The sequence below is a fragment of the Anoplopoma fimbria genome, chromosome 11 (assembly GCF_027596085.1).
Source record: "Anoplopoma fimbria isolate UVic2021 breed Golden Eagle Sablefish chromosome 11, Afim_UVic_2022, whole genome shotgun sequence".
In the NCBI taxonomy this organism is placed as follows: domain Eukaryota; kingdom Metazoa; phylum Chordata; class Actinopteri; order Perciformes; family Anoplopomatidae; genus Anoplopoma; species Anoplopoma fimbria.
In genome coordinates this window covers 8,632,713-8,658,908 of record NC_072459.1, presented here as the reverse complement: position 1 = coordinate 8,658,908, position 26,196 = coordinate 8,632,713, and the positions used below count along the sequence as shown (strand labels likewise).

At 41.2% G+C, this 26,196-nt stretch overlaps 3 protein-coding genes across 3 annotated transcripts in view; all 3 read right to left on the bottom strand.

Annotated features, from left to right (window-relative positions):
• The window catches only part of LOC129098702 (xylosyltransferase 1-like), a 29,215-nt gene extending 24,481 nt beyond the window's left edge, over positions 1–4,734 (bottom strand). Inside the window, 1 exon segment of the mRNA XM_054607784.1 lies at positions 4,450–4,734. Within this exon segment, the coding sequence (XP_054463759.1) occupies positions 4,450–4,734 (285 nt within the window).
• Positions 4,735–6,019: 1,285 nt separating this feature from the next.
• On the bottom strand, positions 6,020–17,706 carry LOC129098288 (uncharacterized). Its single transcript, XM_054607275.1, has 6 exons — positions 17,616–17,706; positions 15,480–15,985; positions 11,479–11,582; positions 9,578–9,859; positions 9,243–9,376; positions 6,020–6,645 (listed from the first exon to the last, which is right to left on the bottom strand). The coding sequence occupies exons 2-6, from the start codon at positions 15,967–15,969 to the stop codon at positions 6,126–6,128; spliced, it is 1,530 nt and encodes a 509-aa protein (XP_054463250.1). The 5' UTR covers positions 15,970–15,985; positions 17,616–17,706; the 3' UTR covers positions 6,020–6,125.
• A 3,227-nt stretch (positions 17,707–20,933) lies between these two features.
• LOC129098287 (gastrula zinc finger protein XlCGF26.1-like) lies at positions 20,934–23,277 on the bottom strand. Its single transcript, XM_054607274.1, has 2 exons — positions 22,929–23,277; positions 20,934–22,435 (listed from the first exon to the last, which is right to left on the bottom strand). Exons 1-2 carry the CDS (start codon positions 23,122–23,124, stop codon positions 20,934–20,936), a joined length of 1,698 nt encoding a protein of 565 aa, XP_054463249.1. The 5' UTR covers positions 23,125–23,277.
• Between the last annotated feature and the right edge of the window lie 2,919 nt (positions 23,278–26,196).

Sequence of the window (26,196 nt, the reverse complement as noted above, 5' to 3'; positions counted from 1 at the left end):
TTCTGGTTTAAACATTACTGTGTTGTGCTTAATCGCCAATAGAGAGAGTGACACGCCAGAGCATTGTGTGCTGTGCAAAGAGGAACATCTGAGACACTTTGCAGTTCTGTCTGGAAACACTTTGATGCTGCTGCTTCATGACTAAAAGAATAATAAGAAATCTGTGTAAACATTATATATTATATATATCAGCGGTCCCCAACCACCGGGCCCACGGACCGGTCATTTGGTACCGGGCCGCAGAGAAAGAATAAATAACTTCTATTATTTCCATTTTATTGATTATCAGTCTGAAAGATGTCTTATTTTGCAAAATGACCGGATTCTCTAGTAATTACATCTGCCTGTGCCTCTTGACACATGTCCAGACGCTTGTCTTGGTCACGTGATACGTTACCTCAAAAAGTAAGCCCACAAGCTAGCGAAAATGAAGCCGTGACAGCAATCAAAACAAAATTACGGAGTAGACTGGACATAAGGAACACACTTCGGGTGTCCTTGTGTCCCATTACCCCCAGATGGGTCCGTCTCGTTGCAGAGAAACAAGCTCAGGGCTCCCACTGATTCAGCGTTATGGCGAGTTGTATTTCTTATGCATTTTATAATTGTTTTCATGCCGGTCGTATCATTTTATTTCGTCGTGTTTATCCGCCACACCTTGAAGGCCGGTCCGTGAAAATATTGTCTTACATGAAACCGGTCCATGGCGCAAAAAAGCTTGGGGACCGCTGATATATATGTATAAGGAAATAAGTAGGTATATTTCCCGATTAATTTCACTTTTAACCTACAAAAAAGTTTTTCAGATTCAAACTCAGTATCTTCCTTTGTCTTAAGACTCACTTTAATCTTATGGGTTTTTCTTAATTGATGAGTTTTGCTATAAGAAGTAAAGTTATTAATATTCCTGTGTATTTTAAGCTACTGTCAGGAACTTTTATCTGGTCCTGAATCCTGATCCTCAGACTCTATGATTAAATCCACCCAGAACATCATTGATACCCATCTACAAAGCATCAGTGATATTGGTGACAAGAGGTGCCTGCAAATATCCCAAAGGCATTTTGTTATGAAACCCTTTGTTGTACAATGACAATAAATGACCTTTGAACCTTGAATGTACGAACAAATCTTTAACAACAGATATTTAGACTGAACTGACTACTTTGTCAATTAACAAATCTATAGCTTTTAGCAGTGGATTTTACTGTAACTTTACTACTACCTTGTTGTTATTGTTTTTTTTAAAATGTATTCAACAATAACGTGCCAAGGTAAATGAGCCAAAGCAAGATGGAGAGCTTATTTTCATCTGTAGTCCCTGGGCAGGTTTGGTGTCCTAATATTACCAATACATAAGCATATTCAATGACAGCAAAAGTCACAGAAACAATAATAATCTAAAAACTCTCTCTTTAACAACACACCGCTGAGCTATAGATTCATGCACAGTGCCTTTAGAGGCTACTTTTGTATTAAACTGAACATCACAGCTTCGACCACAAACAGTCTGAACTTACAACTGAACCTAAGACAATCAGCGTTGACAGTCAGGCTGTATGACCGGTGATGTGTTCACTTACCAACGTACGTACTGAAGAGCATTTAAATGGACATGTGATCGCTCGTTTTAGGAGAAAAAGTGACCACAAATGACAACAAATCATTGAACGGAACTGCACAAAATTACTTAAATCAACAAAGTACCAAATGAAGATGATATGACTGGAAAGAAATGTTGAGTTTTCCAAAAGTATGTTTTTGCTGCTTTGAGATCTAAAAACATTTAACAACCATCACAGCTACTTGTCTAATCCCAACCTTCACCACTAAAACATTCTCACTGTCACAGTCCTAAAATGCTCCTCAGAGATACAGAAGTACTAGAGCACACTCTCTGTGTCTCTCTCTCTCTCTCTCTCTCTCTCTCTCTCTCACACACACACACCCACACTCAGTATTTAGGGATTATCGAATAATCTAAACTAGATTATAAAGTATAAATCCTATCAGAGAAACCTGATCCAAACCAATCCTCTAATCTGATCTGACCTGGCTGTTAGGATAAGAATCAGCTCTGATACACATGTGGTCAGCACTCGATGTGTCTGTGTGTGTGTGTGTGTGTGTGTGTGTGTGTGTGTGTGTGTGTGTGTGTGTGTGTGTGTGTGTGTGTGTGTGTGTGTGTGTGTGTGTGTGTGTCTGTCTGTCCATCCCCTCTAAGGTGAGATGAATGTGAGAGTTGTGCAACTGTGGCGCCATGCACGACTGAACTGGACTTCAACAGTCAGTACACATGGTGCTACACACACACACACACACACACACACACACACCTGTAAACACTCACTTCCTGCAGTGTGGTTGCTGGAAAGCTGAACACTGTTGGTATTTTGTGTTCTGTGGAAGCTGCTGCAGTGAAAGTTTAACACACACACACTTTTTTTTATTGGAAATAGGATTCTTCTTCCGGTCCACATCACACACACACACACACACACACACACACACACACACACACACACACACACACACACACACACACACACACACACACACACACACACACACACACACACACACGAGCCCCTTCACATGTTCAACCTTCACTGATATTTCCGATAAGCTCACAAAGCTGCAACAACAAAAAACTAAAATAGTTCATTTATAAGGGTACACCTAATGATTATTATTGATGAATCCGTTTATTTCTTTTTTTTTTATCAAGTAACAGTCGAGTATCTTAAATGTAATGAATGACTGAAAATTAATTCACATACTGAGATATAAAGTGCGAAAAAAACATTTGCTGATATTTAAGTATTTAAAAAAAAAAATACACTTATCCCAAAGCTGTTGGAGTCTGAAGAGGGAAACCATGTTGAATACATGTTTTTAAAGGGGGTTGGGTTATAAAAATAGTCAAATTAAAAAGATGAAAACAGAAGCAAAATACTGTATCTTCATAGTTTTGATTTAACAGCAACATCGGATTAATCCAACACCCATGAACACACTGCAGCTCGGCCAAATCTTCAGACTTTATAATAACGCACTCAGCTCTCACATCCACCTTTGTTTCATTTCATCCTGCTCTCTCTCTCTCTCTCTCCCTCCGTCTCCCTTCACCTCCCAAACCAATGTCCTATAAAAGTGCTGGCATGTATCACTACTGTTTTAAAAGCCAATAACTGTCAGGACATACCACTGCTCTCTCTCTCACACACACACACACACACACACACACACACACACACACACACACACACACACACACACACACACACACACACACACACACACACACACACACACACACACACACACACACACACACACACACACACACAGGGAAGATCACAGGGCATCCGGTTAACTGTAATGAAAGGACGTAAAAATGGATGCCTGCAATACAGCCGACTCTCTCTCTCTCTCTCTCTCTCACACTCTCACACTGACACACATATACAGTACATTCATGTCTTGACAACATGAGAACACCTGGATCACACCAGGTGAAGCAACACATTATTACACGTTATTTTCTGAACATAAAACACAGTGGAATCTCCCCAAGATCGTACACTGCACAGTGATGTAAACATGTGAATGTAAGCCACACACACAAACACACACGGTGATGTAGAAGATGCAAACTGACCTAAAGAGAGAAAGACTTGACTTTTAACTTTGACTATGTTTAAATTACTACTGTCTTTTTACAAGCTAATATCAGAGGGGAGCAGTTACCATGAATACAAATGGCTTAATCATTTCCTAGTTTCCTAAAGTGCCTGAGTCCTTAACATCACCAAGAGAAGGGTTTTAATTAAACCCCTAAATCACAAATCTAGAAACAGACATTAAAAGTTTCACCTTCTATGCAGAAAAGCTGAAATGGCTTTTAAGGTTTAGAATTAAGGGATTAATTAAATATGCTCTTGATTTAATACAAAGGTGACATGTAATTGAGAACACCAATGAAGATATCTATGGATTAAATCGACCTTATTCTGTTATTCAGAATGCACATCATCAATAAATCGCCCCTTTTCTTACAGCAACACCACTGTTTTCTCCTGATCATGCTGATTGTTAGATAGACAAATTGATTCTGGCTTTAAGTTCTACATTTGTCCAAATGCTGCTGTTACACTGGATGTGATTACAGTCACCTGAATATTGGCTACAATCAGCCGGTTCCGTTTAACCTGGTTTATTGGCCCTGAATCGACGTCTTAAATTGGCCTACCGACAACATATCTCCATACAAGCCACACTGTGTTGACGCAAAAGCCACAACAACAGTGGAGCAGCTGCAGCCGTCAGTAGCATCTTCTCTGTGGCTGCCATGCGGTTTTCCAGTCGGTGGTGCAAACACAGGTGTAAAAAAAAATAAAAATCTAATTAAACCCCCATAAACCGAGTGCAGATGTGGTTGAAACATACCGCCTGCAGCTTGTGCCGAACGGCCGCCTTTCCGAGCGGCGGCGGCGGGTCTCCCTTCTTCTGCAGCCCCCTCCGAGGAGCACGACCGTCGGCTTTGTTGAGACCCCCGGCGGCTCGCTCCTCTCTCTTCTCCCGGCTCCTGGCGCCTCCGTCCCCGGCGGCGGAGTCCAGATTGCTGAAGTTCCACACGATGAGAGTCTGGACCAGCAGGACGGCCAGAGCGGCGATCAGCAGCGCCGACTTGGAGCGCCGGGCCAGCCTGCGGGCACACGGGTTCCCGGTCATCGTCCTCCTCCTCCTCCCTCCGGCTCAAGCTGAGAGCCCCGTCCGCTAAACGCAGTCAGCGGGGTGTGAGTGCCTCCCTGCGCGGCCTGAGAGGGGCTACTGGCAGGCACAGAGGAGGAGGAGGAGGAGGAGGAGGAAGGGGGAGGAGGGGGAGGGAGGAGGGGAATTTGGCAAAGGCTTGAAATGAGGAGAGAGGTCTGGAGGTGGAGAGGACACAGAGGCCCTCATGTGGTCATTGAACAGCGCAACAGTTTAGTTAAAGAACATTTATTCTGACATTTAGAGCAAATGACGTCGCTGCAGTTTATGAACCAGAGAGGGAGAAAAGCATCAGTTTTACCTCCAATAAACTGCATAGAAATAATAATTATAATGATAATAATAATATGCTAATAATATTATATTAATAATAATAATGCTAATAGCAATGATAATAATAATATTAAAAAATGTAATATATATTTTTTATAATTGTAATAATACTAATGATAATACAAATGATAATGGTATTAATAATGCTAATAATAAAAGTAAGAATAACAATGATAACAATGATAATAATATTAATCATAGTTATGATAATGATAATAATAATAATAATAATAAAAACAATGACAATAATTATTTCCTTCTAATAATCTTTCTACCATATTAGACTAATATCTAATTGAATGAAAATCTAAAAATAGATATTTTCTGACATCATCTCCCCCAAATAATTACAAATCTGTGAACAAAATCCTCAATTTGAATAAAGTGATTAAACGTATTCAATATTCTGTATTGAAGAAGACTTGAAACTAGAGATTGAGACCATAAACTCATGTTTACAATGTTTACTGAGGGAATAAATCAAGAGAGAAGTAGAGTCATTTTCTCATAGACTTCTATACAACCAGAGGAATAGCCCCATGATGGAGAGTAGAGAGAATGCAGGTTTCTCTCCTTGCTGAAATGTTGCTGTTTGTTCTCCCCATCCCACCCAGCCAGTGTGAGCTTTTGGTGCCTTTATACTTCCTCGTTCATGATTAGATTAATTACGTAACATAAGAATAATCTTTTGTAGGTGTAGCTACAGTTTTTGTCTCTTTGTTTCTCGATGTCTGAACCATGTCCTTGCGTTTTTGCCTCTTTGCCACCACCTACATTTCATTACCCTCCATTGAGTGGCAGCAGACGTGTACGAGGAAAATATATATATCTCAAAAGATAAATATGTTCATCACAATCAGCCTTCAACATAACCAGACAGCTACTCACATTTAACAAGAAACATTTATTTTCCAGGATTCAATGACACAGTAACAAAACGCAAATGTCATTTACCTTTGATCCAAATATATAAAAATACATCTGAACATACAAAATGAATTGGTAACATCTTGTAGAGCTCAATAGTAGCCCCACGCACCATGTCCTCCATAGGGTGGAGCTGGACTTAGATTGGTGGTTTGAAGGATCTCGATTCGATTGGGATCCCAGACACAATCCTCCTCCAAACCGCTCTTCACCATTCCACAGTTGGCAGGCACGCAGGCGGTGTCAAACACGGGGCCGTATCTGGGGTCATGCCAGGTCTTCTGACGTGGGTGGCCTTGATAACTGATGGTGATCACTTTGCCCACGTTGACCTCAACCTTAATGATGGCCTTGTCACAGTCCCGGAAACCAATGGGATAGCGGCTAGCTTTCTTCTCGTCTCTGCTAAGGTAGACGCCGCAGCCGAGCATCCCATCTGAAGACTGGCGAAAACCGTAGGTCAGGATGGAATGAGCATTCTGCTTGGTGGTGCCGTGGTACATGACGTACCTTCCATTATCAATTGGTGCAGAGAGACCCAGCAGAAATACTCCACTGGGCAACGCAAAGTCATCTTCAGCCCGCTCGCACTGCATGATGGTGTCAGGATCTCTGTAGGAAAGAGGATTATTAGAGTTCAGAAGGATTCCATGAGAAAAACCAAACATCACTGCAAATCAAACAACACATGAAAGAGACCAGGACATTCAGAAATGATTCAACAACACATCTTAAGCTCTGGGTGTTTAGCACAAAGAGTTGAAGAAGATGAGGCAAAATGGGAACTGTTAGGATAGCTAGCCATGCTAGCCGCTCTCTGTTTTTGTAGTTCAGACTGATGTATTGAAGAAGACTTGAAACTAGAGATTGAGACCATGACCTACCACATCCCAGCAGCTCTCTATAGGGTGTAGTAGAACATTTATCAAACATAAAGGAATGTATGATTTATATGTTGTCCTGGTTCGGTACTCTGAGAAGCCTGAGAGTCCTTCACTCTAAGTAAGCGTTATGTGAGGAGGCTCTGGGTGTCCAGAGGGGAAGATAAGACGACCTTGACGATGTTCCTACTCCCACGTTATACATGGATGATAAATAGTCTTGGCCGAGGGTTACGCTCATTGTCTATCTCCTCTCTCCCTCTCCCTCTGGAATCTAGGTGAAGTGAAATGTAAGGAGACTTTAAGTTTATGCATCACTGTGTCAATGCATATGGCTACTGTACCAAGATCGTCTCTGATATCAGATTTGTGTTGCATAAACATTTATATTCCCGTAAGGACAACTGTGGCTCATCACGCACACACTGTGGCTTCAAAATATTGAAATGTTTTATTTGGAATTATTTTTTTTGTCGAACTTGGGTTATTCTAATAAACAAGTTGATTTAAATACATCCTATTCTATTGTTAATTGTTCTAAATAGTTATTTTCATGCTTGTGAGGTTTTACAGATGCTTGTATTACAGGTTCCTAAATGTTTTGGGGGAAACAGCTGGCACTAAAATACAGTAATTGTTGGACTTACTTAACATTTTGATCACAACAAGTTACTGTATTTCCCAGATAGAGTAAAGATAATTTAAATGATATCTTGCTGGTGAAACTGAAGTTTTACATTGCACAGTGAAGTTTTCTCCATCAGGGTGATTTTCTAAGGATAATTATTAAACTGTATATCTGCAAAACATCAGTATTTTAACATCGTCATTGTGAGCATTTAGCTCAAAGCATGAATGTGTCTCAGTACAGCCTCAGAGAGACGGTAGCCTGCTGTAGACTACTGTTACTCTGAGATACAGTCAAACGTAGGTGTTGCTTTCAATGGGGACTAAAGCTGTGAGATGAATTGGAGACTTAAAACCATCCAGTAAAGTTAAATCAATTTTATTTATACAACCCAATATCAGAGCTCAAGAGGCTTTATAAATCTGTGCAGTTTACCCTCTATAGTCAGAAAACTAATCAGGAAAAACTCCCCCATAATTGTATACAAAGCCGCTTTTCAGTGGGATTAAACACAGCTCATAAGGAGCATTCTTTTATGTCAAACATCAGGATACATGAGCTTTTTATCAGTCAGGAAGTTCACAGCTGAGTCAGACACATTCAAACATTTCCACTGAAGGTCTAAGAGCTCACTTTCTATCAGAAAAACTAACTTAATCTCCTGGATCACCCAGTGTTGATGATATTCACTGTAAAAATTCACTTTTTGGGTAAAAAAAAAAAGAGTGAAGTGTGTTCACGTACCTCTCTCTCTACGTTCCTCCAAGAGTGCAGGATGTGAGTTCACTCTGCTGTTATTTAAGCACCTAAAGACAAGGATACTTTCGTTTCTCACTTTTCTCTGTTTTATGACTTTTGTGTGGGTGTGGTCAACTCAGTGGTGGTGTTCGGTTTTCTGTCCAGCAAACAAAAATCTGTAGCTATGAGAATGGGAGATATGGGACTTTCCCAGTTGCCTCTATTAGGTCACAAATGTTTTTACCGCTGCAAGAAAGAAAAATAAATCCAGATTTTGCCCAGATGCTCATGTACAGTGATGAGCAGCATAACAGTGGAGGCAATTAATCAAAGAAGAGTAATTTTATGAATTTTGTAATAATTTTTGTTTTTGTGTGTGGAGAATACATATTTAATAAATCAAATAAATGGATAAACTTCAAATAAGTAATAAAGTCCAGTCTTCAGATGTATCACATAATCCAACAGTGGTGAAACATATATTCAGATCATTTACTGCAGTAAAAGTACTAGTGAGCATTAAAACCAAAAAACATTTGTCAGTTTTATCATCAAAATGTATTTAATGTACTTAAGTAAAATAATTGATATTGCAGTAAAATGTTCCCTGTCAGTGTTTTATTGATGTTTCTGAAATTAATATGACTGCAGCATTAATGTGTATGTTGCATTGTAACTCCTTTATATAATTTTGGCTGGTTTAATACCTCTGAGATGTAGTGGAGTAAAAAGTACAATATGGAACTGGATTGCCGTCTCTCTTGACTGGCGGTGGTCTTGGTCCCTGCCTTGGGATGTTTGGCTGGGCTCTGGGGAAGCTGTTCTGTGGCCTCCTCGGTGGCTGCTGTGGCCCTGACTTCTCAATAGGCGTCTGGTTGTCATACGATGTCTTAGGAGGGGCTGGCTTTTGTTGGCTTCCTCTCTCCCTTTTTTCCTCATAATGCTTTTTCTTCAGGTCCCACCTTCTCATGGTTTCTTGGATCTGCTCTGTAGTGGTCGTGTTGGGGTGTAGGATCATGAAATCCACCTCATTTATGAAGCCCTTTGTTAATTTCCTAGTGATTCTCCGCTGGTTCCTCTGGGCCCATGGGTTGATCTGTTACGTAGGCCAGCCACATTCTTTTGGCTTCATCGTCCATCGTGCTAGCCTTGACCATAAGCCCTTTTTGCGTGAAGTACTCCTGCATCGGTAGCTTCGGGTCCCTGTCAACTACCATGGCTTTGATTTTCTTGAATTCATTAAAACTCTGGTTAGGAGCCTGCACATTGGTTTTTTATTCCCCTTCCGGTTTCCAACTCTCAGATCCTTCATTCTGTCTGGTGCCTGGTACTCGATTGAGATCTGCCCCCCGTCCGTCCCCTCCGAGTCTTCCCTTTCGGCCTCATATTCCGATTCCCCGTCCTCCTCTTCCTCTGATGGAGGTGGTTTAGGATATGGCTCCCTAGATGACCTCACAGGAGTCTTGGGTCTGGCTCCGCTGACTCCTCTGGGGCCGGGATCCTGGATTCTTCCCTTCCCTTCTGTTACCTGCCGGTACGGTGTTCTCTGGACACATTTGCTAGGCATCGTTTTGGGCGGCTGTGGCGTAGTGGAGAGCAAGGTAGTTCTCCATTCAGAGGGTCGGTGGTTCGATACCCGGCTTCGGCAGTCGATGTGTCCTTGGGCAAGACACTTAACCCCAAGTTGCTCCTGAAGGCTTGCCATCGGTGTGGACTGGATGTTGCATGAATGTTAGTTAGAGTCTGATGGTGGCACCTTGCATGGTAGCCTGTCATCAGTGTGTGAATGGGTGAATGATATGTAATATACTACTGACTGTAAGTCGCTTTGGATAAAAGCGTCTGCTAAATGACTGTAATGTAATGTCTCCATACTCTGCCTCTGGTGCTGTGACCACCGTGGTTTCTTCCATCTGGCGTCCAACTCCCCTTTTGGTGTCGTCGACAGGTGCCACTGGAGCAGTGGCGGCCGGTCAATAGGGGCGCTAGGGCGCCGCCCCCATCAAAATTTCAGGAAAAAAGTATAGACACAGTAAACATAAATTACATAATAAAAAGTAATTACCACGTCTGTTCAGTGTTCACTCGTACAATGGGTTTTACTTTTAAATTTTTATGCCTTTCCATTCAATATTGGGTTTATTCTGGGTTGTTTCATGCATTTCAATAGGAGGGGCGCCGGCCAAATGAGTGTGTATGTGGCCTCTTAAACTTTTGGCTTCCATGTGACTTCCCTCCGGGCGCAGCTCTCTGCGCCCCTGGCCAATCAGCGTGCTTGGGCTCATTTTTCATCCAGTCTGATTGATTCATGATACCTGTCAGTCAAAGTCACTCCCCTGGCAACGGAGCCGTGCCTGTCACTCAAAGAGCGACAGACACGCCCACGCGCACACGGAGCAGACAGAAAAAAACAACAACGAGAAGACAGGAGGAGACATGGCGACAGCAAACGAAAATTCGGTTGTTTCGTTACGCAGTAATCCTTTCTCGAGGCGTTCGGTGGAGGAAAAAAAAGAATAAAGGAGCTTGGACCGGAGCAGCCTGATATACAAATCCAGCAGCAGGCAAGTGACAGGGGAAGGAGTTACACTAGAGGCTTCTCCCGTTTGTGTTACACCAAACACAGTTGGCTAGCTGGATGTGGAGTTAGCAATGCTCTCTATTGCTTTCCATGCTTGCTTTTTCAAAGTGTTGGCAGTGGCACTGAAGCTCTGTGGACAACAACTGGGGTCAGAGACCTGAAACATCTCTCTGAAAAATGCAAACGGCATGAAAGTAGCCGTAGCCACAGATTTCAATCAGAAAGTCATTGAAAAATTTGCTGGCCTGAAGGAGAGGAGAGCAAAATTTATGTTCAAGTAGTTTATTGTTGTGTTGTAATCCCCGCCCGCCAGTGCGCCCCCAGATTTTTTAGCACCAGCCGCCACTGCACTGGAGACTTTGTTATCTTCTTCTGGGGTGAGGGAATCTGCATTGGTCCCGTACCTCCGTAGCCTCTTGACATTGCTGCTACCCCACGGTGTTCTGGCGTGGATGTGAGCCGGGGCCTGCCTCCCTGGGCTGGAGTAGCTGCTTCTTCTTCCTTTACTTTGGGTCTCATTCTCTACTTTTTTGAGGGGCTCTAAAATTCTGTCCCTTTGCTCCTTGTCTTGGGCCATAGAGGTGACTAACACCAACTCAAAGGTGTCTAGTTTCTACCTCTTGTTCGTAGTCTTCCACTGCCTGCCTGGTTAGTTCTTTCCTGAACTTGTTGTTGTGGGGCTTCAGGTGGGAGTTGGTCAAAATCTGGCTGGGTGGAAGTCCTTTTTTGATGAATTAATCCTTTGCGGTGTAGGAGGGTGTGATTCGCCTGGCCTTGGCACCTGACTCCTCCTGCCAGGATGAAGAAGTTCCTTTACAGTTTTTTTCAGTCGCTAACAAGCGTTTTTCTAAACAGTAGTCACATTTTCAAAACTCTAAACACGATTAGCACAACATCTGTCCTTTGTGGCCATACCATTCACACATTTCATGTTGTTTTCACACAATATGCAGTCAGTGAACACATTTATATAATGCTTACATTTTCTTAACAGACAAGCTATACCTCCAAACAAAATTATGGATTGTTTTTGTATTATTTACAAATGTTAACACACAACATCCCACAATTGCAAACACAATATTCCAAACCTTAGATACAGTATAAAAACCTCTGCTTCTGTAATACAGTAATATCAGTTCTAAAACAATATATCTCAGCTGATAATAAACAAACAATTGAATAATTGACACACAGCTGATGTATGTTGGGTATATTGGGTCAACCACAGCTGATTCCACTCTGGCTTAGAATCAATAGCATTACTAAAAGGAGGACTTTGAGGAGTGATGTTTTTGGAAACAGAAACCGAAAAAGATGTCTGGACGAGGAAGAGTTAGAGCAAGGGGCCCAGGGAGAAGAGCAGGCCCAGTGAGAGGAGCAGTGAGAGGTGTAGTAGTGAGAGGAGCAGGAGTAGTGAGAGGAGCAGGAGTAGTGAGAGGAGCAGGAGTAGTGAGAGGAGCAGGAGAAGTGAGAGGAGCAGGTCCAGGGAGAAGAGCAGGCCTAAGGAGAGGGCAAGGTAGAGGTATAAGAATGCGTGGTGGTGGCATTCTAAGGGCTACAAGGGCAGTGGTGAGTGATGGAATTCGTGCCACTATCATTGACCATGTGATAAACCACGGTCTTTCACTAAGGGAGGCTGGTGAAAGAGTACAGCCCAATTTGGGGCGGTCAACGGTTGCGTCAATTATACGCATCTTTCAACAAACCAACAGGTAAGTTTGCATTTTACATGGATTGTTTCTATTCTCACTTGACATGTCAATGAGGCCATACAGTAATGCATATGTTGATTTTTTTTGTCCCTCAAAAGAATGCAACGTCTTCCTCCCTCTGGGGGAAGAGGTAAGCTCCTTACATAAACTGCGATCCTCTTGACTCTGTACAAAGCCACAGAAAACAGTCCCCCCCCACACACTCTTCTCACCCAGTTTCATGATATCATTCATTTTGATTTAACACACACACATTCATTCCCCTGACAGGATACAATTCCTTATTTGGTCACATAGGAACTGGATTACTTCACTCTTGTTCCCTCAGGGTTACATTAGGACACACTCGACAGTTGTTATCCCCTTTTATTTACCCCCCAGTCAGATTAGGAGACCTTCAGCAGTTGTTGTTGTTTTGTTAACTGAATCATTATTACAATCACATAAATCACTTCATATTAATTCACAATACATAAATGCAATCAGCAGCTCTTTTTAATCATATACTATAAACTCTGTGTTCGTCGGCCTGGTGTTTATATCCCAGCCTTTATGCCTTTTTTCCTTAAGGCAGCTCTTCTGGGAAAAACAACAATATGTACCTATGAGATGTAGTACAGAAAAACTACAATATGTACCTCTGAGATGTAGTACAGAAAAACTACAATATGTACCTCTGAGATGTATTGAGTAATAAGTACAGTATTTACCTCTGAGATGTAGTACAGTAAAAAATACAATATGTACCTCTGAGATGTAGAAAGCAGCAAAAAAATGGAAATACTCAAGTACCTTGACTTTGTACTTTACTTGAGTAAATGTATTTAATTCAAACAGTGGCTTCAATCACTCAGTGTTGGTCCAACTAATGTGAGATACAATGAAATGAGATATAATAATGATTCAATATGAAAAAAAGCCTCTTTATATGATCCGAGGAGATGATGACCTCTCCGTATATTATGTGTCTTCAGCCATGCAGTAAACAGACACACACACACACACACACACACACACACACACACACACACACACACACACACACACACACACACACACACACACACACACACACACACACACACACACACACACATGCAGTACGCTCCAGCCGTTCCATGAATCTTGCTCTGCCCGCCTTCTACTACACTTTCCACCGGATTAGTTTTTATTTCATGCATATTGACACAGAAACAGTAATCTAATTGAATGAACGTCTAAAAATAGATATTATTTATTTCCCTTTTCAGTCTTCCTCTTTCTTTTCTCCTATTTTTTCTCTTCTCCCTCCATCTTCTTCCAGACGTCTTGGATCTGGAAGTTTTGTCCTCCAGGAGACTCAGACTTAATGTGTCCTTTTATAGTTTGTCCACTTTCTGGCCTCCATGGTGAAGAGCTCATGTGGACCACATGCTATCTACATTATGCAGATGTTTTGGAGGTTTTTCCTTCTATAAAAAGATAACTGTTATCTGGAGCTCACTGTGAGAATATCCCTGTGTTCTCGGCCACTTATTTGCTTTCTTCCACACTATCGGTGTGTCTGTATACAAATAAACATGTAATTTAGCAAATCATTAGCCATGTAATCAGAAAGGAGGTCGGATCAGTTTTGTCTCGTTCCTGACAAAAACAGACGTATGTACCTATACGTTGAACCAATTACCTGATGAATCAGAGACATTTGATGACAACCCCTTCTTCTTCCTTATAACATAGCACACTGACATTTTTTTTCTGATGTCATATAGAATAAAATGTAACATTCAAAGCATTAATTTATCATCAACTAACTACTATTATAAACCCTTCTCTGTCTTTGTCTATACCGTTAGCTATTAGCCGCCGACATGTTGAGAGCCATTGAGAGGCAATCAAAAAGCTCCCAATCTCATATTATGCACCTCAAAAAAGTGGGCAAGGGGCTGAGGAAAGAAATTAGTCCATATCTGTATGACGAAAGCCTCAATACAGCGCTATTCGGGGAACTGAATTTGATAATTTTACAGTTTATCAGACCACATATAAGACAAGAATTAGCTTGCTAGCGCACCCCGCGGTCCATCCGCCTGGGAGACTACTTCGCTGTGTTTTACTATGACGCCACTATAAATATCAGCCGACTCTTTATCCTGCTGTACATATATTTAAAGAGTTCAGTTAAATGGATATCTTCACCTAATTAAAATGCTGTTTCCAAGTTTTTTAAATAATGTATATCACACTTTAACTAACGTGTGTACATTTACCTCTTTATGTTCCTCCAAGAGTGCAAGATGTGAGTTTATAAATGTGCATTCATCTTTCACTTTGGTTTTACAATTTTTTATGGCTTTGTTTACAGTCCGACAGGATGTGTTTATTTAGGGTGTGTACAACACAGTAGTGGTGAACAGTACAGTGATCAGGGATTTTAGGGCCTTATAGGTAGATGTGTGAGCTTGGGACTTATTGTAGTGGAGTTGAAGTAAAAAGTGATATCTAAAATTTGTACTTAAGTATCTAAAATTTGTACTTAATAACAGTAATTCCTACTAATATAAAGTTACTTTCCACAACTGTGTGTATATATGACATTTAGTAGTTTTACTGGAGGTTATGAGCTGGGCTATTTCTTAGACTGCAAAATGTTGAACTAACTACCTCTCCCTGTCTCAGGTGTGATCAGGTGATCCTCCGTGGGGATATCTGACTTTGGATTACTCAAAATAAAAACATGCTCATCACACTCAGCCTTCAACATAACCAGACATCAACTCAGATTTAACAAGAACCATTTATTCTCTAGGTTTCAATGAAACAGTAACAAAATGCAAATCTCATTTACCTTTTATCCAAATATATAAAAATACATCTGAACATACAAAATAAATTGGTAACATGTTGTAGAGCTCAATAGTAGCCCCGCGCACCACCTCCAATGGGTTGGACTCGACGTGGATTGATGGTTTTAAGGACCTTGATTCGATCGGGATCCCAGACACAATCCTCCTCCAAACCGCTCTTCACCATTCCACAGTTGGGAGGCACCCAGGCGGTGTCAAACACGGGGCCGTATCTGGGGTCATGCCAGGTCTTCTGACGTGGGTGGCCTTGATAATTGATGGCGATCACTTTGCCCACGTTGACCACAACCTTAATGACGGCCTTGTCACAGTCATCGTGATCAATGGGATAGCGGCTAGCTTTCTTCACGTCTCTGCTGAGGTAGACGCCGCAGCCGAGCATCCCATCTGGAGACCGGCGAAAACCATTTTTCAGGATTAATTTAGCTGTTTCCTTGGTGGTTCCGTGGTACATGGAGTATCTTCGGTTATTAATTGGCTCAGAGAGGCCCAGTGGAAATACCCCATCGGGCAGCTCAAAGTCATCTTCAGCCCATTCGTACTGCATGTTGGTGTCAGAATATCTGTAGGAAAGAGGATTATTAGACTTCAGACGGATTTCATGAGAAGAAACATCAGCAATACACGAATGAAAGCAGAGGATTAAGAAGTAAGTCAACAACACATTTCAAGTTCTGGATGTGATTAGCCTAGCTTAGCACAAAAACTGGAACACAGAGGGAAAGTGGGATCATGTCAAAGTGAAACAATACGTCACAAGAAAACAAACGATGAAACAAGTTCAACCTCTTGGAACTTTGTTCAATTCTAAAATGTTCAGTGAGAAATAAATTATTCTAAATACTCCCAGAAGACACTGCACTACAGTAATATTTTCTGCAGAGCATGCATCGCCTCAAATTCACTTCAGACAGATCAATGATGAGCAAAAACAGAATTTAAAAGTTAAACTCAATAAAAGCCAGCATATAGTATTGCCCTAGTACCCTGCCTAGGAAAAAATGTACTCTGCATATAGGCAACAGGCTTTGAACTTTACATTTTGTAACCAGAGCTCCTGTTTGGCAGCTTTATTGTGTTGGTTGATCGGCTGCATGGAAATGAATAAGGAGGCTGCATTATTTTCACAATTTCTAACAAGCTCACAATGAAAATGCAAATGTTTAACATGCATAATGTTTACTATGTTCAGCGTCTTCTTTGCACATAAACATAAACACAAAGTGCTTCTCCTAGTTTTGATCTAATGCCACCAGCAGCTCCAAATGTTCACTTATCTGGTGAAATATCAACAACTATTGAACGCATTACCGTTAACTTTGATAAACACATTCATGTTCCCCTCAGGATGAATTAATAACTTTGGTGACGTTTTGTCTTATGACAAAATACCTGCAGAACTAATGACAGCTTCAGCTGATACCATGGTTTAGGAAGGCTCCGTCATGGTTAACATTAGAGCTTCAACCTGCTGAACATCAGTACATTAACGTTGTAATAGTGATGATCTACGCATTCTGACATAACCATTTAGCTCAAAGCACAGCTGTGTCTCGGTGCAGCCTCAAAGACACTCAAGGGACTTTACACTCTGCACCGTACGACCCGCTCTGTCCTTAGAGACTTGACTCACCAAAAAACCTTTAACTGGAAAAAGAAACATTACATTACAGTACAGTCATTTAGCAGATGCTTTTATCCAAAGCGACTTACAATCAGTAGTATATTACATATCATTCACCCATTCACACACTGATGACAGGCTACCATGCAAGGTGCCACCATCAGGCTCTAACTAACACTCATGCAACATCCAGTCCACACCGATGGCAAGCCTTCAGGAGCAACTTGGGGTTAAGTGTCTTGCCCAAGGACACATCGACTGCCGAAGCCGGGTATCGAACCACCGACCCTCTGATTAGAGAACTACCTTGCTCTCGACTACGCCACAGCCGCCCCCAAACAACTGAATGTTTAACTGTAAATGCATATATGTAAAATGTTGTTTCCCAATATTTAAAATAGTGGAAGGCACACAAACTAATATCTTATCTTCTGAGGAAAAAACATTGTTGCAGCTTGTCCCTTGGATTAAACGCAGTTCAATAGGAGTTCTTAGTCACTTCATCTCCTCATATTGATAATATTTACCCTAAATACGCATAAAAAAACACAAAGTGTGTGTTCACGTACCTCTCTCTCTCTACGTTCCTCCAGGAGTGCAGGCTATGAGTTCACTCTGCTTTTTATAAGCACCTTGGGAAGAAATTCACTTTCGTTTCACTTGTTGCACTGTTTTATGACTTTCGTAAACAATATTTCTTCACATGGGTGTGGTCAACACAGATGGTATTGGGTTTCTGCCGATGTGAGCGTGGGAGTTTCCAGGTCTCCATTATTAGATCACAGATGAATGTTTTTACTTCTGCAAGAAAGAAAAATGTTGGTCAGTACAGGAAGGACAACTAATCAAAGACATCAACATCAACAGGAAACAGGTTTGATTACTGACAACACCCTTAAGGGCCACATTCTTACCGTCTGCTCTCCCTTTTCCATTGTTCTTGTGTACCAGCTTTTCATTTCCAAGGAAACCAAACAGCACAAACTCTGCTGGAGTTAAACCTGGTGTATTTCCAGTAGATGTGGCCACCGTGAGCTACAGATTCAGAAAAACGAGGACTCGCCAGCTGAGCGAGCTTCCTTCAGCGTTCCAAATAAATATGATTTTTACAAGAATAATTTAAAACACTTGTCTCTGAAACCAAAAGACAGGAGCCCACTAGAGTGGACGATATGGTGCATTACTGCATGGAGATTTACAGATTTTGTTTGAGGACTCTCTCACAGACATTTTGATTATTTTAGTAACACTTTCTGTAAGTGTGCATTTCTGCAATCCATAGCTTTGTGACGTTAAACACAGAGTCACCAGGGGAAGGTGACATTAAAAGAAAAGGTAAACAAAGAGAACACACATGGTTGTTCAGCCTGGCATATTAAATGTACGCATAAACATTAAGGATTTAAGATGGAACATAAAAACAAAAAAGGAGACTAAAATAAACACCTGATTTATTGATCAAACATTTAATTTCATAAAGTTATTGAAGATATTTTGACAAAAACGAGTGAATAGATAATTTGACAATTACCTCTCGTCTGGTGAGGAAAGAGTCTGGAAGAGATGTTTAAATCAGGGAGTAAAAAATGTGTAAAATAAATACCAACAACTGTACATAACATGATAGGACGTTGTCAAGGTAAGGAGCTATGTCGCAGCAAAGTGCATTCGTATTTAGACCATTTGAAGCCATCGCAGCCTCTCACACTCAAACAGTTTAGTTTGTGGGGGTTCAGGGTTTAAGGGTTCAGGGTTTAAGGGTTCAGGGTTTAAGGGTTTAGGGAGGACGTTGGGCCGAAGCCTCTTTTTCAAGGTTAAACACGTACAAACTGGTTTATTTAAAGCCGGCCTTCTGGGAGGAACCTGGCATCACCCGTCGCCTCGCCCGCTGCTCAAGTATGAGTCAGTTACGTTTCAAATCGAGTCTAAAAGGGTTTCGCTGCTCCTGTGACTCACACAGCATTCCATCTTATTATCAGAGTGTGAGCACAGATGCATTAATAACACACTTATTTAGGCGGAAGACACAGTTTCTCCGGCTCTGACTGTTAAATAAAACACGGGCTGTTCATCAGCTGTGACTCAAACAAACACCAGGATGAGCAAGAATTTTAAAACTCACCATTTCACTTCCGCTCCAAGTGGTCGAAGTCACGCTCTGATTTTGTTTCTTCAGCCTGAGATGTCGCCTAAACTGAATGGTGCTTTTAACGACGTTGTATAAAGAGTATTAAAGTCATGGTGATCCTGTCTGAAACCAGAAGTCACCATTGACTTATTGTCACATAACTTCCGTACTTAAGACACAACATTTCTGTAGTTATTTCAACCCAAATCGTTATATTTTCCTGAACCTAACCAAGTATTTTTGTTACCTAAACACTGCAGCGGCTTGTGCAGACAAACTGATCGCTTGTGTTGCTGGACATTCAAAGTAAAACGCAAGATGTCACCTTATGAGGATACATTGATAAAATTGGTGTAAAAGCTGTAATTATCAAAAAATAATAAGTTTTATATATTTGCAGTGACAGCGCCCTCTGGGGACTGAATCTGTGGTCCCAGCTGATGATGTGATTTGATTGAATCAGTGTAGACAAGCACTAAAAGCAGTTCATAGCATCACTTCCAAAAGCCACACAGACAGTTAATCAGACAGAAGGATGATGGTGTCTCACACACACACACACACACACACACACACACACACACACACACACACACACACACACACACACACACACACACACACACACACACACACACACACACTTCGAGGATGCCTGAACACGTTAGTATGGCGGCAGTGGAAACGTAAATATAAAAACAGAACCGTTGATCACACACAGTTTCCCTCCGCTGCATTAACTGATAAATAAAGTTTTGACAAAAAGTTCAAACGTGACGCATCATGAGTCATCAGTGACGAGGCTTCTCTGTTCTTTGCATTACTGCTTCCTTTAAGTGACACAGTTAACTTCATTTGGTGTCTTTTCAGGGATAAAATCATTTAAATATGAGCTCATGGCTATTTTCCTTTATTACTGATTACTTATTACTATGAAATACAAAACAAAATGTAAAAATAAAAGTGCATTATTGGCCAGTTCTTCGTGTACTTTAGAGAAAATATCCTTGTTTTTGGCGTGAGTAAATTAGAAGACAATAGACCACCTCTTCTACAGAGGAGCAAGAAACACAGATTTTATGGTTGTTTAGCCTCTTTTGTGGTTTTGTGCATCTTGGCTGCAATTTAGTGTCTCTTTATGTTGCTTTTTGTCTCTTTGTGGTTGTTACGTATCTCTGAACAACATATCGCTGTTTTGTGTCTTTTTTTCATTTGTTATTATATGTTGCTTTGTTGTGGCCTTGTGTCTCTTGGTGGTTGTTGTGTGTGATTTTATAGTTGTTTTGTGTCTCTTTGTAGTTGCTGTGTCTGTATTTAGTTGCTTTGCGTCTCTATGTGGTTGTTTGGCCCTTTCCATAGTCATTGTGAATCTCTTTGCAGTTGTTTTGCATCTTTTTGTAGATGTTTTGTGTTTATTTTTAGTTGTTTTGTGTCTCTTTGTGGTTTTTATGTGTCTCCTTGTAGTTGTTTCATGTCTCTTTGCAGTCTTTTTACCACTTTTCATAAATTTTAAATACATGCTCATTCGGGGCAAGCAAAAAAACAGATATTTTGATGCTGGTAACAGTATTTCATTGTATGTTTAAAGTTTGCTAACTCATCTGTTGCCACCATGTGCACACATATTGTTGATGGGGTCGACTGTGCTACAGCCTGGAAGAATTTCCAGTAAGAAAGTTAAAAAAAAGGTGTTATCAGCACATTAAGCTTTACATTTCAAAGCTTTTATTTACACGCCACCATATTAACACAATCAGTGTCACTTCTCAGTCTTGTGGCTCTTCATGTGAAGCCTCACGTACGTCTTTCGGTGGAAGCCTTTGCCGCAGATCTCGCAGCGGTGTGGTTTCTCTCCGGTGTGCGTGCTGCTGTGCTGCTTCAGCGTGGAGTGGTCGCTGAAGCAGCGGCCGCAGATGTTGCACAGGTAGGGTTTCTCCCCCGTGTGCGTCCTGATGTGTCGCATCATGTTGTGTCGGCAGTTGAAGCATTTGCCGCACTCGCTGCAGAGAAACGGTTTCTCCCCCGTGTGGATCCTCATGTGCATCTCCAGGTTTCCTTGACTGTCGAAACACTTCCCACACACCTCGCAGACCTTCCCGTTCTTGTGAGTTTTCAGGTGGAGTTTTAACTTTTCCTCAGAGTCGAAATGCGTCCCGCACACGCCGCAGAGGTCCGTGGCGTGACTCTTAGCGTGATTCACCAGAGAAACCATGGAGTGGAACATTTTCCCGCACACTTCACATATAGTCCGAGTCTGATGCTTTTTCGGTGATGACGATGTCTTCATCTTCTCCTCCAGGTCTTTGCCGTTTCCGTTTGCAGATGTGTTGGTCGGTTCGGGGTTCCTCTTGTGCGCGTGGAGCAGCAAGTGGCGTTTCATCGTGGAGTAGTCATTGAAGCATTTCCCGCAGTCGGAGCAAGGATACGGCTTTTCCCCCGTGTGTATCCGGATGTGTCGCATCATGTTGTGGCGACAGTTGAAGGATTTCCCGCATTCGCTGCAGTTGAACGGTTTCTCTCCGGTGTGGATCCTCAAGTGCGTCTCCAAAGAACTTGAGGCCCCGAAACATTTCCCACAAATGCGGCAGACTTCAGCTTTGACGTGACTCTTCAGGTGAACCCCGAAGCTCTCCTCGTTCTCGAAGCGTTCCCCGCACACGCCGCAGATGTCCTTTGGGTGAGCCTCCATGTGGTTCACCAGAGAGACGTTGGCGTGAAAGGCTTTCCCGCAGACTTTACAGCGGATTCGTGATTTGGCTTTTTTAGTCGGGTGCAGTTTTGGGGCCGTCGGTAAACGAGGCCTCTTCCCCTTTGTCCACTCGTGGTTGCCGTCGCTGTCGTCGCTCTGAGATCCCACGCTGCCCCTACAGTCCTCGTCGCTGTCGGCCGCAGAACAGCTGGAGGACGCTCCATCATCTTCCTCCACCTTCGTCTGGTCCGGCTCAGCTGAAGTGCTCGGCAGAGGATCCCCTTCTCCTTTATCGCTCTGACCACCGGACGGAGGCTGGTCGAGCTCGTTCTTCACGTACGGAGGAGTGAAGATGAACTTGATGGTGTTGACGTCTTCCTCCTGGAGCTGGAGCTGGAGCTGCTCCTCCTCCTCCTCCTCCTCCTCGTCCTCCCGGCTCTTCTCCGTGTGTGGAGGCTCCTCATCTCCCTGATCCGGACCGGAGCTCCAGTCCTGATCACAGTGTTCCTGCTGCTGTCGGTCGGAGGGGAAGTCCTCGTCCCAGACGGAGAGAGCCAGCTGTGGATGTTCTGCTGGAAGAAAGAACAGAGGAAGAATCTTTAATTAAAGAGAATACCAACCACAATATAAGCTTAAATATCATTTAAAATCTAGATACAGCCAGGAGGGATTGTAGATCTCTCCCCAAAACAAACAATTATTTTCATTATTTATTAATCTCTCTCTTAATCATTCGGATTCAATGTTTAATTTGGCACCACACACACACATCACTTTTTCATGTTTTGTTCAGCAAAAAAAAAGTAACTGCATGTGATCACAGACAATATAAACAATAAAGTACATTTTCATCTTTTTTTAGAGCTGCCTGGTGCCGAATGCAAAAGTATACATGTGTTATCAACAATATATGTTAATGCATTGCTTATTGTGTGTATAAATTTGCAGACATTTTAATTTTCAGATTTTTCAATGGAGTTTGGCATCTCGACCTTCTCTCCAATAGACAGGTGTCACCTTACAGCAGGAGGGCCTCTGTGATATGAGTGTTAATCAAACACAAACCTGAGAGTTTGTTTATCTTTATCTCAGGTTTTAAAAGTGTCTGCAGCACGCGCCTCTGCCGGCGGATCTCCCGTCTGGAGAGCAGGATCTCCTCCTCGTAGCCAGAGATGGTTTTCTTCACCGCCTCGAAGATCTCCTCTGCGGCCGCGGACAGCCGCTCGTTAACCAGCACCCTGAGGAGCTGGAGCCCGGACATACCGCAGCAATCCTCCGGCTGTGTCTACGGGCCGGACCGGACAGACGCTCACAGGTTCACACGCTGTGTTTGTTGTGTTTGTTGTGAAAACGGCAGAGGGACGTGCGACGTCTGACTGATGTCAAGCCAGCGCTCATGTTCAGCAGTAAGTATTTCCGGACAAAGTGTATTAATTTAAAAATAAAAGCTTTTCCCCCCTTTCGATTTAAACATCATTAACATTATTTTTTATATATTGTTATAGTTTATTATATCACTTTTTATTAGTAGGTTATTTAAGTTTTATTTTACTTTTTATTATTTTAAAGCTATATACGTTTTAGGTTTTAAAGTATTAAGATATTTTTTCTTTACATTTCACACATTTTAGGAGAACATTTAGGGACTTTTCACATCGAAACATTTTTATATATGTAATGTATTATATATATATTTATATTTATTACCTCTTACATTTTATGTTGATGTATTTTAACTCTTACAATGGTTGGGGTATTATTATTTGTACCTTTTCATTTGTTTTACATGTTGATTTGTACATGTTATTTTTGGATTAAAAAACTAAAACCTACATTATAATAAAATAATTCACAATATACAGTTCATCCTTTGGTGCTGCTTTATAACTGTATATTTTTCTCTGTAAATACAATTGTTTATTTCATCATTCAGTGGTATTTTTATTATAGTCTTTCTTATACTACCTTGTTTTTAATTCTGATTTATTTATTGTAAAATTACAATAAAGCTGAACCATGAACTTTCAAAATAGTTGGTCAAATGTAGTCCTGAGTTGTTAAGAATACAAAATAGACATTTAAATAACAAAGGAGACATAAGAAAATAAATAAGAGCGCTTACCTGATATCTGCACAAACTAGTTGTTGGATAAACATGAGGACAGTTATTTGTCATGTCAATAGTGTGTGATATCGTCCAGTAGATGGCAGCCTTACCAAAAGAAAAAACACCAAATCCTTAAAAGCATCAGTTCAACAATAAATAAAAACACAAACAAATAATGAGCAGCGACGTCCTGACTTCAACATTCAATAGTTTTATTGTGAAAAAGTCTCATCTCTTCATACCCTTGCCTTGAAACTGTACAATCAATAATTTAATAAAAGAAAAACGTTCAGCTTTGTGTTTAAAGAACATTCTCTCACACACACACACACACACACACACACACACACACACACACACACACACACACATGCGCACGCACGCACGCACACACACACTCACCTCAGATTACTCAGCAGCTTCAGCCAAAAACCAGAATAGTGTTTTACAAGAGTTTTTTTTTGTGTCTAAGTTGTCATTATTATCACAACAGTCTGTTTCTTTATACAAATACTTCCACAACAGGCAACATCAGAGGGCGTCCCTGAATCTCCCACAATCCTCCACACACATTTCCACCAAAAAAAAAAAAAAAAAAAGTCCAAAATAGAAACTCAGTTCAGGAGAAACATGGTTTTGGAAAAGAGTCAGAAAACACAGAGGAAGTCCTTAAAAAAACAAAAGGGCGATGAAGAACCGAAACATGGAGGGAAATGTTTGTGTTGTTATGACACAAAGAGGCTGGATGAACAAAATAACACATCATTAAACATAATGAGGGTTACTAAGCTCAACAACAACACGTTTCCTGTTCATCACAGAGAGAAACCTATTCTGAAAATCTTGGCAACAAGCTCGAGTTAGATTCCTTCTTTTTAAAAACACCGACAAAACAAACGGCGACAGAAAATACGATGAGTGTCCATCTGTTCAGATAAACCCTCAGTGTCAGAAATAATCAGGGGCAAAGGTTAAAACGGCCCCTAAATTCATGATATTTGCCACATAAAACCCAATCAACGTGTGTGATTTGATTCTTTATGTAAATCCAAACAGTTGAGGCCAAAACTGCCTCAGTTAAAAAACAAGCTCTAGGCCACAAGCCAAACAGGTAGAGATCCACCGATGTAAAGAACAAATCATTTGCATTAAATGGGATAAAGCAAGTTACAGGACGGTATGGTCAACGCTGCAGGAATCTAAGATTAATATTATATTAGAGTCATTGTAGGTAAAAAATTAATAAATTACAAAGAAAAAATGTAATATTCTCCGGGATTTAAATGGTAAATTTACGAGAACAAACTCCCAAATTTACAAGCAAAAAAATAAATTATTCTCTGAGAAAATCAAGTAAAATTTACAAAAAAACCCACTAAAATATTGTAGGATTATTTAGTACATTAGTACAATACATTTTTTTTTTAAACCACGTGAATATTCTTTAAATTTAAATCACAAATTTTCCAGAAAAAAAGTTAAGGAAATTCTTTTCACATATGGAATTTTTTATATAACCCCCACAGCTCGGTATTTATCTTTTATTACCCACAATGGCTCTAATACGCAGTCATAAGAATCTGACTCTGGATCAGTGGAAATATTTGAGTCAGGAGATCTTAAAGTCTGGGGGCAAAGACGACTCCGTTAGATAACATTTAACACTGACTTGATTTAGGAGGAAAAAACAACCAAACACTTGAGGAGAAAATGTGCTGAGGCGTCTAAAATGAAAAAAAAAAAACCAGCAGCTAACTCTTTATATTATAAAGAGAAACAAGAGAGATGCTGAGGAAGACTACTGGTGAAGATGAAGAGTGGAGGATGAAAGAGACTGACGATGATGAAGCCCTCCAGAGATTTATGAAGAGAGCATCTATTATTCTACAGCTATGAATCATGGGACAGTGTGCGGGGGCAGTGGAGCAGATCAGAGAGGAGAAGAAGAAGGAGAAAAGGAGAAGAAGAAGGAGAAAAAGGAGGAGGAGAAGAAGAAGGAGGAGAAAAAGAAGGAGACGCGCTGCCTTCGTTCCTAGCGGCGATCCAGTCGGAGCGGTTCGGTGTTATAAAAAGCGAGTTCTGATTACCTTTTCACTCAAATGACCGTCACGTTGGAGCTAAAGTTACATTTACAACTCGTCCACTCGCAGCTGCCGTTTCCCACGGGACACGAATGCAGCAAGAGAGAGAACATGATCCTCGTTCTTTCTCATAACAACAACTTAA

What these genes read in the sequence shown, in the direction of transcription:
- LOC129098287 (XM_054607274.1), bottom strand. Translation starts at nt 23,124, where the DNA reads ATGTCCGGGCTCCAGCTCCTCAGGGTGCTGGTTAACGAGCGGCTGTCC. An exon ending in AAAGATAAACAAACTCTCAG is followed by an intron (nt 22,436 to 22,928) that starts GTTTGTGTTTGA and finishes TCTTTCTTCCAG; the next exon opens with CAGAACATCCACAGCTGGCT.
- LOC129098288 (XM_054607275.1), bottom strand. Translation starts at nt 15,969, where the DNA reads ATGCAGTACGAATGGGCTGAAGATGACTTTGAGCTGCCCGATGGGGTA. An exon ending in ACAGAATGAAGGATCTGAGA is followed by an intron (nt 9,377 to 9,577) that starts GTTGGAAACCGG and finishes CCTACGTAACAG; the next exon opens with ATCAACCCATGGGCCCAGAG. An exon ending in ATCCAAGAAACCATGAGAAG is followed by an intron (nt 6,646 to 9,242) that starts GTGGGACCTGAA and finishes TCTTTCCTACAG; the next exon opens with AGATCCTGACACCATCATGC.